This window comes from Penaeus vannamei, chromosome 19, assembly GCF_042767895.1.
Source record: "Penaeus vannamei isolate JL-2024 chromosome 19, ASM4276789v1, whole genome shotgun sequence".
NCBI classification, from domain to species: Eukaryota; Metazoa; Arthropoda; class Malacostraca; order Decapoda; family Penaeidae; genus Penaeus; species Penaeus vannamei.
Genome location: NC_091567.1, coordinates 1,911,273 through 1,923,772, shown reverse-complemented (window position 1 = coordinate 1,923,772; position 12,500 = coordinate 1,911,273). Strand labels below are relative to the sequence as shown.

The following is a 12,500-nucleotide window of genomic DNA, read 5'->3' as shown; positions in this document are numbered from 1 at the left end:
AAAGAGAAACAAAGAGAAAGAGAAGTAGACAGATAAATAAATTTGAAAAATTGTTAATTCCCTCGCTTCATCATCTCCAGGAGCTTCGCAACGTCCGTCTGCCGAGCATAATTGAAGTGTTTCCCGGGAAGTTCATCCCTCAAGAACAACTAATGAAAGCGCAGTTGGAGGTCAACCGAACGGACCCGAATCAGGTAAGCTTAAAACCCTTTTTTTTTTTTTTTTTTTTTTTTTTGGAAATGGGAAATTGTATGTTAGGCCTCGGTTATGAAAGATTGTGGTAGAGAACAAGTTTTAAAGAATAGGGGAATTGCGTTTATATGTATGTTTCAATTCTTTTCTTTTCTTGTTGAGTAGTGTTTTTTTTTTTCGTTCGTAGTGAATATCTTGTGTAGAGATTATTTAATAGAAACCTACTTGTTTTCCTTCTATTTCACTATCATCATCCACTTGTAGCATATAGTCAAATTCCCTTATGAGGAACTTGTCGTGACAGGTTCCCTAAATAGGAGTGACGGAACATTGTTTATTTAAAGAAAGGAGTGTTAAAAAAAGGTAAAAAACACTTTGTTTGCGTCCGGTAAGGATACGTGGATACGAATTGTACTAAAAAAATACAACGTAGAAATTCTGTGCTTAATTTGATCTGGTGTTTATATCATATTCTTGAACGCTACACACACACACACACACACACACACACACACACACACACACACACACACACACACACACACACACACACACACACACACACACACACACACACACACACACACACACACACACACACACACACACACACACGCACACGTACACACACACACACACACGCACACACACGCTACCGCTGTACCTTCTGAGTATTTACCTTTCCATCCCGTCTAACTTTGAGCGCCATCTGCAGTCCGAGCCAGTTGTGGTGGAGCACGGACTCGAGTTCTCCGGGACACACCTGAAACCCGAGCACCGTCTGGCCTACTGGAGGGAGGACTATGGCATCAACGCCCACCACTGGCACTGGCACCTCGTCTACCCTATCGACATGGGCGTCAACCGAGATCGCAAGGGGGAACTGTTCTTCTACATGCATCAGCAGATGGTCGCCAGGTAGGGAGAACCTCGCTGAAAACTGACTGGTAAAAAGGAGAGAAAGAAATATCGATCTGTATATATAAATAGATAAACAAATAGATGTGGATATGTGTATATATGTGTACGTTCATGTGTGTCCATTTCTCTACGAAACACACCGTACAACATAGCAAAAAACAACTAAAACCAACAAAAAGCAGACTCTCTCAAACCACCATCCCTCTCCCCTCCGTCAGGTACGACATGGAGCGCCTCTCCCTGGGCCTCCCGAGGGTGCAGAAGCTCGAGAACTGGCGAGCTCCCATCGAGGACGGATACTTCCCGAAGCTCACCGTGAACAACTCCGGAAGAGCTTGGGGCTCGAGGCAGGACGATACCGTGATGCAGGTCCTCTGGCTATACCTGTCGTTGACTTGTTTGGCTCGCGTAACTAGCCTGTTTGGTGTATGGGTTGTCTGTCGTAGCAGTGAGGGTTATTCTTAGTAGCCTCTATCTGTTGTTTTATTTGTGTATATGTATTGTGTATAAAGATAGATAGATAGATAGATTGATCGATAGACAAAGAGACATAGATCAACAAACATATAGATAAATGGATCGACAGATAAATAGATAGATCAACAAACATACAGATAGATAGATCGAGATGTACAGATAGATAAATCGATAAATAGACATATAGATAGATAGATCAACTGATACGCAGATAAATAGATCGGCAAACATACAGATAGATAGACTGAGATATGCAAATAGATAAATCAATTAATAGACCTATAGATAGATAGATCAACAGATATACAAATAGATAGATCGACATACAGAAATAGATCGATAAATAGACAGATAGATATACCGACAGCTATACATATAGATAGATATACCGACAGATATACATATTGTTAGATATATCGACATATATTCAGTTAGATAGATTGACTATATACAGATAGATATATCCACAGTTGACAACATAGATAGATAAACAGATATACAGACAAACAAATGTAAAGAACCTGAATCCTTCTTAAATGAACCTCGCTCTCTTTCTAAGCTCTATTAGAATTATTAGAGAGAGAGAGAGAGAGAGAGAGAGAGAGAGAGAGAGAGAGAGAGAGAGAGAGAGAGAGAGAGAGAGAGAGAGAGAGAGAGAGAGAGAGAGAGAGAGAGTAGAGGGAGGGAAGGGAGAGAGAGAGAGAGAATGTAAACAAGAACTAAAAAAAAAGAATAAACCATCAATTAACCCTTTTTCTCTCTCTCGCAACAGGACTTTCTGCGAAATGACTTTGGTCTCGACTTCACCGACGTCACCGACCTGGAGATCTGGCGTTCGAGACTCTTCGATGCCATTCACCAGGGGTTCATGATCGACGTAAGCGCATTCGAGTTGGTCTCGTCGATGCGTTTTTGTTTTCGTTCCGGCGTTTATTGTTTTGTTGTTGTTCTTATCGTTTGGTCGTCTTATTGGCTCCATTTTGTAGCACATTTTGAAAAATTATCCATTATTGTCATCATTATTATTACTACTATTTTATGAACATTATAATCATTATTATCACCATTATTATTATTATTATTATTACTATTACTACTATTATCATTATCATTATTATTATTAATACTATTATTATCATTATCATTATTATTATCATTATTATCATTATTATCATTATTATTGTTATCATTATAGTTATTATTATTATAATTATCACTATCATTATTATTTATTTTTCATTACTTTTTAATAATAATAATAACAATTATTATTATTTTTATTATTATCATTATTATTATTATTATTATGATTATCGTTCTTATCATAATTATTATAATCAATATTATCATTATTATAATCAGTATTATTACTATTATTATTATTATTATCATCATCACTGTCATCATTATCATAACGTCATTGTTATCATAACCATTGTTTTTTTATCATTGTCTAACCATTATCATTATTATTTTCATCATTACCTAATCATTATCATCAACATCATTATCATTATCACCATCATCATCATCATTATCATTATCACCATCATCATCATAATTGTTCTAATCATATTGTTATTATTCCCCGCCCCCCTTTCCAGCGCGCAGGCAAACGGGTTGTCCTCTCCGATGACGTCACTTCCGGCAAGAGAGGCATCGACATCTTGGGCGACGCGCTGGAGGCCGACTCGAATCTCAGCGTGAACTCGCCTTACTACGGTGACCTCCACAACATGGGTCACGTCCTCATCGCCTTTTCGCATGACCCCGACTTCGCCCATAAGGTAGTGCCATTCTGCGTTGGGTGGGTGGTGGGAGGGGAGGGGGGGGGAGAGGGATGGAGAGGGAAGAGAGAAAGGGAGGGAGGGGGAAAAGAAAGGGAAGGAAGGAGAGAGGGGGGAGAGAAAGGGAGGGAAGGAAGGAGGGAGTGAGGGAAGAGGGAGAGAGGGAATGGGGACAGAGAGTAGAGGGAGGGAAAGAGAGAAAGAATGTAAACAAGAACTAAATAGAAAGAAAGAAAAAATAAAAAACGAAACTATAAACACCACACCTAAAAGAACCTAACAACAAAACCCCATCCATAATTCTCTTCCAGGAGGAAATGGCCGTGATGGGCGACACCTCCACTGCCATGAGGGACCCAGTTTTCTACCGTTGGCACAAGTTCGTGGACGACACCTTCCAAGAGTACAAGTTGATGCAAAGACCGTACACTGAGCAGGATGTGAGTTCTTGATCCCAAAGTCTATATAAGTATGATAAGTACAGGTCTCGTCACTTCGGAGTTCTGGCAGCTTTGGGTGATGAGGCCTATGACGTCACGTGGCGCGGAGGGAGAGCGGGGGTAGGGTGGGAAGGAGATCATAGAAAACGGGAGCAAATGAGCAGATACTTAAGTAATTTTAGATATCGGCCTATATCGCTTATTTTACGGGGATTCAGTTTTGTAATTCTCATGCTGCAGTTTAGATATAGTATAATAAATAAGATAAACAAAGACATGGCATATAGACCTTGCCTGATCCCATGAGATCTTGTCGTAGTTGGTTGGTAGATTATGTTGATGAGGTTGCGGATATCCCCGGGAAGGGAAAATGATAAGGTGTGTGAATATTTTTGTTGGTGTGTATCCCTGTACTATGGAAAAAAATCAGATAAGATATTCAGATAAGATATTAAGATATATATTTATTTTCCCCAGAATAAAGAAATAATTTACTTTTTTTTATATATCTCTACTGAATGAGGAAAAAAATGAACACTCATTTTACATTTCTCCGCAGAAAGAATAAAGAAAAAAATATATATACATATCCCCACAGATCGAAAAAATACACCACCTCTCATACCTCACACAAAACGACACCCACTCCCTATTCCAGCTTAATCTTGCGGGCGTGAAGATCGAGCGCGCGGGCGTGGTCAGGAACAACGAGGCGGACGTCCTCCACACGGGCTGGAACACGCGCCTCTTCGAAGCCAGTCGCGGGCTGGACTTCAACGGGCGGCCTGTCATGGTGCGCCTCACACACCTCGACCACGAGCCCTTCAACTATCACCTGCAGGTCAGGCTTTGGGGCTTCTGGAGTTCGCGTTGTATTGATATATGATGATATGATGTGATATGATATGATGGTGTATGATGTGATATGATATGATGGTGTATGATATGATATGATATGATGGTATATGATATGATATATGATGATGCGATATGGTATGGTATAATGATATGATATGATGGTATATGATATGATATGATGATGAGATATGGTATGATATGATGGTATATGATATGATATGATATGTTCATGCGATATATGATCTGATATCATATGACATATGATCTGATATTATATGATATATGATACGATGTATGCTATGCTATGATATAATGTAATATAATGTAATTTATATATGATTACCCATTTTACGAGCCAGTTTAGCGTGTTGAGGCTTAAGTTTTGTAGGTACTGGGGCTGTTGTGATTTGATATGAGTAATCAACAGTAAACATGAGCGTATGAGGTCACAAAAGTTGAAACAATGGTACTACAGCCGAGGTCACTAAGGTCATTGCTGATGTATGCAAGATGAGGTGAAATGAGGTGACAGAAGCGTACTTTCAGTTCACGAAAAGAAATGCATTTGAGGGAGTTATTTTAGCTTTTACAACTGTTACTTAAACTCCTATTCCTGCGTGTTAGCTTCATCCCCGATTCTCTCTATCTTAAAAATCATTTCTTCCCACCCACCATCTTCCTCACACTCTTTTCCCTTCCCCTTTCTCCCTCTCTGAACTTCCCCTCTCTCGCGTCTCCCCTCTCTCACGTCTCCCTTCTCTCACGTCTCCCCTCTCTCACGTCTCCCCTCTCTCGCGCCTCCCCTCTCTCGCGTCTCCCCTCTCTCGCGTCTCCCCTCTCTCACGTCTCCCTTCTCTCGCGCCTCTCCTCTCTCGCGTCTCCCCTCTCTCGCGTCTCCCCTCTCTCACGTCTCCCCTCTCTCACGTCTCCCCTCTCTCGCGTCTCCCCTCTCTCGCGTCTCCCCTCTCTCACGTCTCCCTTCTCTCGCGTCTCCCCTCTCTCGCGTCTCCCCTCTCTCGCGTCTCCCCTCTCTCACGTCTCCCCTCTCTCACGTCTCCCCTCTCTCGCGTCTCCCCTCTCTCGCGTCTCCCCTCTCTCACGTCTCCCCTCTCTCACGTCTCCCCTCTCTCGCGTCTCCCCTCTCTCACGTCTCCTCTCTCTCACGTCTCCCCTCTGCAGGTGAGCAACAGCGGACGTGGGGTCAAGGAAGTGACAGTGAGGGTGTTTTTGGCCCCGAAGCTCAACGCCCGAGGCCAAGAGATGAGCTTCATGGAACAGCGCATTCTGTGGGCCGAGATGGACAAATTCACCGTCTCCTGTGAGTTGAGGAATGGTCTCAGATTCGGCTAAATGTTTTAGATTTGTTGGCAATGATGGGAAGAAATAGTCTAAGTAAAATCAAGTCTTTGAATTTATAGGTAATGATGGGAAGAAAAGGTAAGTAAAATCGTCTTTATATTTATAGGGAATGGGGGAAAGAAATAGTCTAGGTAAAAATCGGCTTTAGATTTATAGGTAATGATAGGAAGGAGTAGTCTAAGTAAAAATCGTCTTTAAATTTATAGACAATGATGGGAAGAAATAGTCTAAGTAAAAATCGTCTTTGAATTTGTAGGCAATTATGGAAAGAAAAAGTCTAAGTAAAATCAAGTCTTATGCCGTGATGGTTCAAGCATATAATTTGTCTCAATCCATGATTTATTATAAGAATAAAGCCTTATAAATTATTATCAAGTCATAATATAACCAAATATTATTCCGAAATCCATAATTATTATCTACACTTAACAACATCCCATCTATAACTCACCATCTACAACCTAATCAAAATAAAAAAATACATAATATGATATAGAAATAATATAAAAAAATGCATAATATATAAAAAATATATAACAATATAAATATAGATATAAAAAATACATAATATAATATAAATATGATATAAAAAATACATAACATAATATAAAAATAATATAAAAAATACATAATATGAAAATAATATTAAAAAATCACTCCTTAATCAGCCACGTAATCCCCAATTCCTCACTTCTCCCTGACCTTTCAGTGAAGCCAGGCAGCAACCACGTCGTGAGGTCATCTAAGGACTCCTCCATCACGAACGCCGAGGAACTGACCTTCAGGGACCTTGAGAACGCCAACATCGATCCAGGTGACCTTTGCTTGTGTTGTTTGGAAGGGGGGGGGGGTGAAAGGGGAAGGGATGGGGAAAGGAGAGTGAGGGGGAAGGGGTGGGGAAGGGAAAGTGAGGGGGAAGGGATTGGGGAGGGAGAGTGAGGGGAAGGGATGGGGATTGAGGGGAAGAGATGGGGGAGGGAGAGGAGGAGGAGAGGAAGAGAAAGAGGGAAAGGGAGGGAAAAGGGGAGGGAGACGGCAGACAGACAGTAACAAGACAAAAAACAAACGAAGCATAACAGAGAGAGAAAGAAGAGACTGTCTTTATCTCCGATTCATAGATAGAAAAAATAAAACGATTCATAAACAAAACAAAAATAAAACGATTCATAAACAAAACAAAAATAAAACTCCGAATCATAAACAAAACAAAAATAAAAGTCCGATTCATAAACAAAACAAAAATAAAACTTGTGATGATACAGAAGCAAAATGAACACAACAATAACAAAACTCTTAATCATAAACAAATGAAAAATAAAACTAATCATAAATAAAGGAAAAATTAAACCCCTAATCATAAATAAAAGACAAATAAAACTAATAACAAACGAAAAATAAACAAAAAACAATAACAAAACTCCCAATCACGAAAATAAAAACAAAAGAAAAAAAAATCTTCTCACACCGACGTCCCTTCTGCACAGCTTCTCCTGAGGCCACGGGTTTCAACTTCTGCGGCTGCGGGTGGCCTCAGCATATGCTCCTCCCCCGTGGACGACCCGAGGGCATGCCATTCCAGCTCTTCTTCATGCTCACCGACTATGCCCAAGATAAGGTATGTCGTGGGATTGTGTACGATCAGCTGGTTGATTCTGATTGGCGTATGTGAATGAATATATGGACTGTATCAGCTGATTGGCGTATGTGAATGAATATATGTACTGTATCAGCTGATTGGCGTATGTGAATGAATATATGTACTGTATCAGCTGATTGGCGTATGTGAATGAATATATGTACTGTATCAGCTGATTGGCGTATGTGAATGAATATATGTACTGTATCAGCTGATTGGCGTATGTGAATGAATATATGTACTGTATCAGCTGATTGGCGTATGTGAATGAATATATGTACTGTATCAGCTGATTGGCGTATGTGAATTTATATGTACTGTATCAGCTGAATGGCGTATGTGAATGAATATATGTACTGTATCAGCTGATTGGCGTATGTGAATGAATATATGTACTGTATCAGCTGATTGGCGTGTGTGAATTTATATGTACTGTATCAGCTGATTGGCGTATGTGAATGAATATATGTACTGTATCAGCTGATTGGCGTGTGTGAATTTATATGTACTGTATCAGCTGATTGGCGTATGTGAATGAATATATGTACTGTATCAGCTGATTGGCGTATGTGAATGAATATATGTACTGTATCAGCTGATTGGCGTATGTGAATGAATATATGTACTGTATCAGCTGATTGGCGTATGTGAATGAATATATGTACTGTATCAGCTGATTGGCGTATGTGAATGAATATATGTACTGTATCAGCTGATTGGCGTGTGTGAATTTATATGTACTGTATCAGCTGATTGGCGTATGTGAATGAATATATGTACTGTATCAGCTGATTGGCGTGTGTGAATTTATATGTACTGTATCAGCTGATTGGCGTATGTGAATGAATATATGTACTGTATCAGCTGATTGGCGTATGTGAATGAATATATGTACTGTATCAGCTGATTGGCGTATGTGAATGAATATATGTACTGTATCAGCTGATTGGCGTGTGTGAATTTATATGTACTGTATCAGCTGATTGGCGTATGTGAATGAATATATGTACTGTATCAGCTGATTGGCGTGTGTGAATTTATATGTACTGTATCAGCTGATTGGCGTATGTGAATGAATATATGTACTGTATCAGCTGATTGGCGTATGTGAATGAATATATGTACTGTATCAGCTGATTGGCGTATGTGAATGAATATATGTACTGTATCAGCTGATTGGCGTGTGTGAATTTATATGTACTGTATCAGCTGATTGGCGTATGTGAATGAATATATGTACTGTATCAGCTGATTGGCGTGTGTGAATTTATATGTACTGTATCAGCTGATTGGCGTATGTGAATGAATATATGTACTGTATCAGCTGATTGGCGTATGTGAATGAATATATGTACTGTATCAGCTGATTGGCGTATGTGAATGAATATATGTACTGTATCAGCTGATTGGCGTATGTGAATGAATATATGAACTGTATCAGCTGATTGGCGTGTGTGAATTTATATGTACTGTATCAGCTGATTGGCGTATGTGAATGAATATATGTACTGTATCAGCTGATTGGCGTGTGTGAATTTATATGTACTGTATCAGCTGATTGGCGTATGTGAATGAATATATGTACTGTATCAGCTGATTGGCGTATGTGAATGAATATATGTACTGTATCAGCTGATTGGCGTGTGTGAATTTATATGTACTGTATCAGCTGATTGGCGTATGTGAATGAATATATGTACTGTATCAGCTGATTGGCGTGTGTGAATTTATATGTACTGTATCAGCTGATTGGCGTATGTGAATGAATATATGTACTGTATCAGCTGATTGGCGTATGTGAATGAATATATGTACTGTATCAGCTGATTGGCGTATGTGAATGAATATATGTACTGTATCAGCTGATTGGCGTATGTGAATGAATATATGTACTGTATCAGCTGATTGGCGTATGTGAATGAATATATGTACTGCATCAGCTGATTGGCGTATGTGAATGAATATATGTACTGTATCAGCTGATTGGCGTATGTGAATGAATATATGTACTGTATCAGCTGATTGTCTTCTGCTGATTGTCTCATTTACTATCATAAATTTATCTCATTATTTTCACTATCATATTCTTTTCTTCAGCATCATATCGATATCTTCAACATCGTCCTTATCTCACCCATATATCATTTATCTTCATATCCTATATCTTTACTACTATATCCTTATCATATCTATGTCTTCAGCACTGTATCCTTATATCCACCACTATATCCTTACCTCCGCCATTACATTCTTCATCCTAATATCCTGATCTTTACATTCATATCATATCCTTATCTTCAACATTATATTCGGATGTTCATCGCCATGACCTTATCTTCTCCATGGTATCCTAAATATCACTACCATATCCTTATCCCCTTCATTATATCCTCATTTTCTTCATCATATCCTTATCTTCTTCATTATATCCTTATCTCCATTATATCCTCATCTTCTTCATCATATTCTCATCTTCATCATATCCTTATCTTCTTCATTATATCATTATCTTCATTATATCCTTATCTTCTTCATTATATCCTTATCTTCTTCATTATATCCTTATCTTCTTCATTATATCCTTATCTTCTTCATTATATCCTTATCTTCTTCATTATATCATTATCTTCTCCATTATATCCTTATCTTCTTCATTATATCTTTATCTTCATCACAAAGCTTAAACATTCCTCTCCCTTCTACAGGTGACCCAGCCAGCTGCCCGAGGGTGTGCCAACGGGGTCTCCTTCTGCGGGATCCAGGACGCCAAGTACCCCGACACACGGCCCATGGGCTTTCCGTTCGACCGCCGCCCACCGCCCACGCTCCTCGACCAGCCTGTCAACACCGCTGCAGACTATGCGCGCCTCGAGAACGCTTTTATCCATGAGATTAGCATCAAGTTCCTGGCAGAGAGGCTGAACCGAGACTGAATGGTTAAGTCTCCCTTCAAATTGGGGTCCGTTTTCTTTGGTGCGGTTTCTGTATTAGAGTTAGAAATGGCTATTGTGTACATTTCTTTTGTATCTGTTTAATATTTGGATTTTGGTACAGTGTTGTATAATATATTTTGTATCTGCAGATACAGAAATACTAAATGTTTTCATTATGTATAAAATGTGAAAACTGTGTTCCCTGTAATACTGTATTATCTGTAATAACTACTTACACATATCAGTATTAGATAGTTGTATATTTTATTCATTATAATCATGATATTTGAACAGACGAAATGCGTTTAAATAAATCTACATTAATGTTAGAAGCTCGTTTTATTTCCACTTACTCTCAGTACCATATAACACAGCTCCTCTGCTCCTAAGCTAACTCTCAGTGATACCAGTGAGGTTTCAACCATACCCCATGCTGTAAGAGTCGAAAAGGGTAGTTAACATAGTCTCTCTCTCTCTCTCTCTCTCTCATATACCTATGTATATATATGTATATGTACACACACACACACACACACACACACACACACACACACACACACATATATATATATATATATATATATATATATATATATATATATATATATATATATATATATGTGTGTGTGTGTGTGTGTGTGTGTGTGTGTGTGTGTGTGTATGTGTGTGTGTGTTTGTGTGTGTATGTATGTGTGTGTGTGAGTATATGTGTGTGTATGTATGTATATATGTGTATTTACATACACACATACATATGTATATATATGTATATATACATGCATATATGATATGTATGTGTATATATGTGTGTGTGTATGGTATATACATATATATATTTATATACATGTGTGTATGCATATATATATATATATATATATATATATATATATATATATATACATATATATATATATATATATATATATATATATATATATATATATATATATATATATATATATATACAAACATACACACACACACAAACACAGACACACACATATATATATATATATATATATATATATATATATATATATATATATATATATATATATATATATATACATATATATATGTATATATATATGTGTGTGTATCTGTTTGTGTGCGTCCTTGCGCGTGTGTATGTAACACACCCATTCGAATATCTGTAGAGCAGTCCCTTTGGTCTGAGGCCGTATCCTGCCGAGCCACGCTGACCCCGTTGTTGCGGACGCCTGCACTGAGTCTGAGCGGCGCTGACTGGCTCATCTTGCTTCTTCTTATTATTATTGTCTTCACATTGCTTTGGTGCCTTTATCTATGCAATACTAATGTATCCGTTAGAGATATAATCCTTTTCTATCATATTGCTGATTATTATCATGCTATCATTATTCACAGTGATTCTCGTATCATACTTCGTCGTATATGGTTGATGTTGTAATATATTCAATCACTAGCAAGAGGATATCTTCTATATAATTGATTGACATTGTTAGACTATTCTTCATGTTTCAATAATCATTTTTGGGCTATTCTTTGTATTAAAATAAACTCATAGCTGTTTCTAGAATACGCTTTTAATTAGACCAGTAATGTCATTAAGTTTATTTCCTGTTATTGTTGAAGAGTCGTTCCTTGACCTACGATGATGTTCACTTCTATCATCTCTGAATCTATACTGATAGATTACAGATAGATCACAGTATAGTCTGTTTTGTCAGCATTTGTTTCAGCTGTTCTTAACATGTGAGCTTATACTGGCGCATTATGTATTCACAACAGCGACCTTAGACCTTTCTTCGAGAAAAGGCAATGTTGCATCTATAAGCGTTTTAAGCAGGGAAAGTTCTTGCCTGAAATCTCAAGCGTTTTTCTTGCCAACTCAAGCATTTCGCTTGCTTTCTCAAGC

The 12,500-nt window shown here is 38.2% G+C and overlaps 1 protein-coding gene across 1 annotated transcript in view; it reads left to right on the top strand.

The window, feature by feature from the left end:
* The window catches only part of LOC113828743 (phenoloxidase 3), a 12,663-nt gene extending 1,731 nt beyond the window's left edge, over positions 1 to 10,932 (top strand). The window contains exons 4-14 of the mRNA XM_070133708.1: positions 81 to 194; positions 908 to 1,110; positions 1,332 to 1,482; positions 2,363 to 2,467; positions 3,195 to 3,377; positions 3,689 to 3,817; positions 4,476 to 4,658; positions 5,855 to 5,993; positions 6,744 to 6,848; positions 7,519 to 7,649; positions 10,376 to 10,932. Coding sequence (XP_069989809.1) covers positions 81 to 194; positions 908 to 1,110; positions 1,332 to 1,482; positions 2,363 to 2,467; positions 3,195 to 3,377; positions 3,689 to 3,817; positions 4,476 to 4,658; positions 5,855 to 5,993; positions 6,744 to 6,848; positions 7,519 to 7,649; positions 10,376 to 10,603 — 1,671 coding nt within the window. The 3' untranslated portion in view covers positions 10,604 to 10,932. The remainder of the gene's footprint in view (positions 1 to 80; positions 195 to 907; positions 1,111 to 1,331; positions 1,483 to 2,362; positions 2,468 to 3,194; positions 3,378 to 3,688; positions 3,818 to 4,475; positions 4,659 to 5,854; positions 5,994 to 6,743; positions 6,849 to 7,518; positions 7,650 to 10,375) is intronic.
* Positions 10,933 to 12,500: the final 1,568 nt, after the last annotated feature.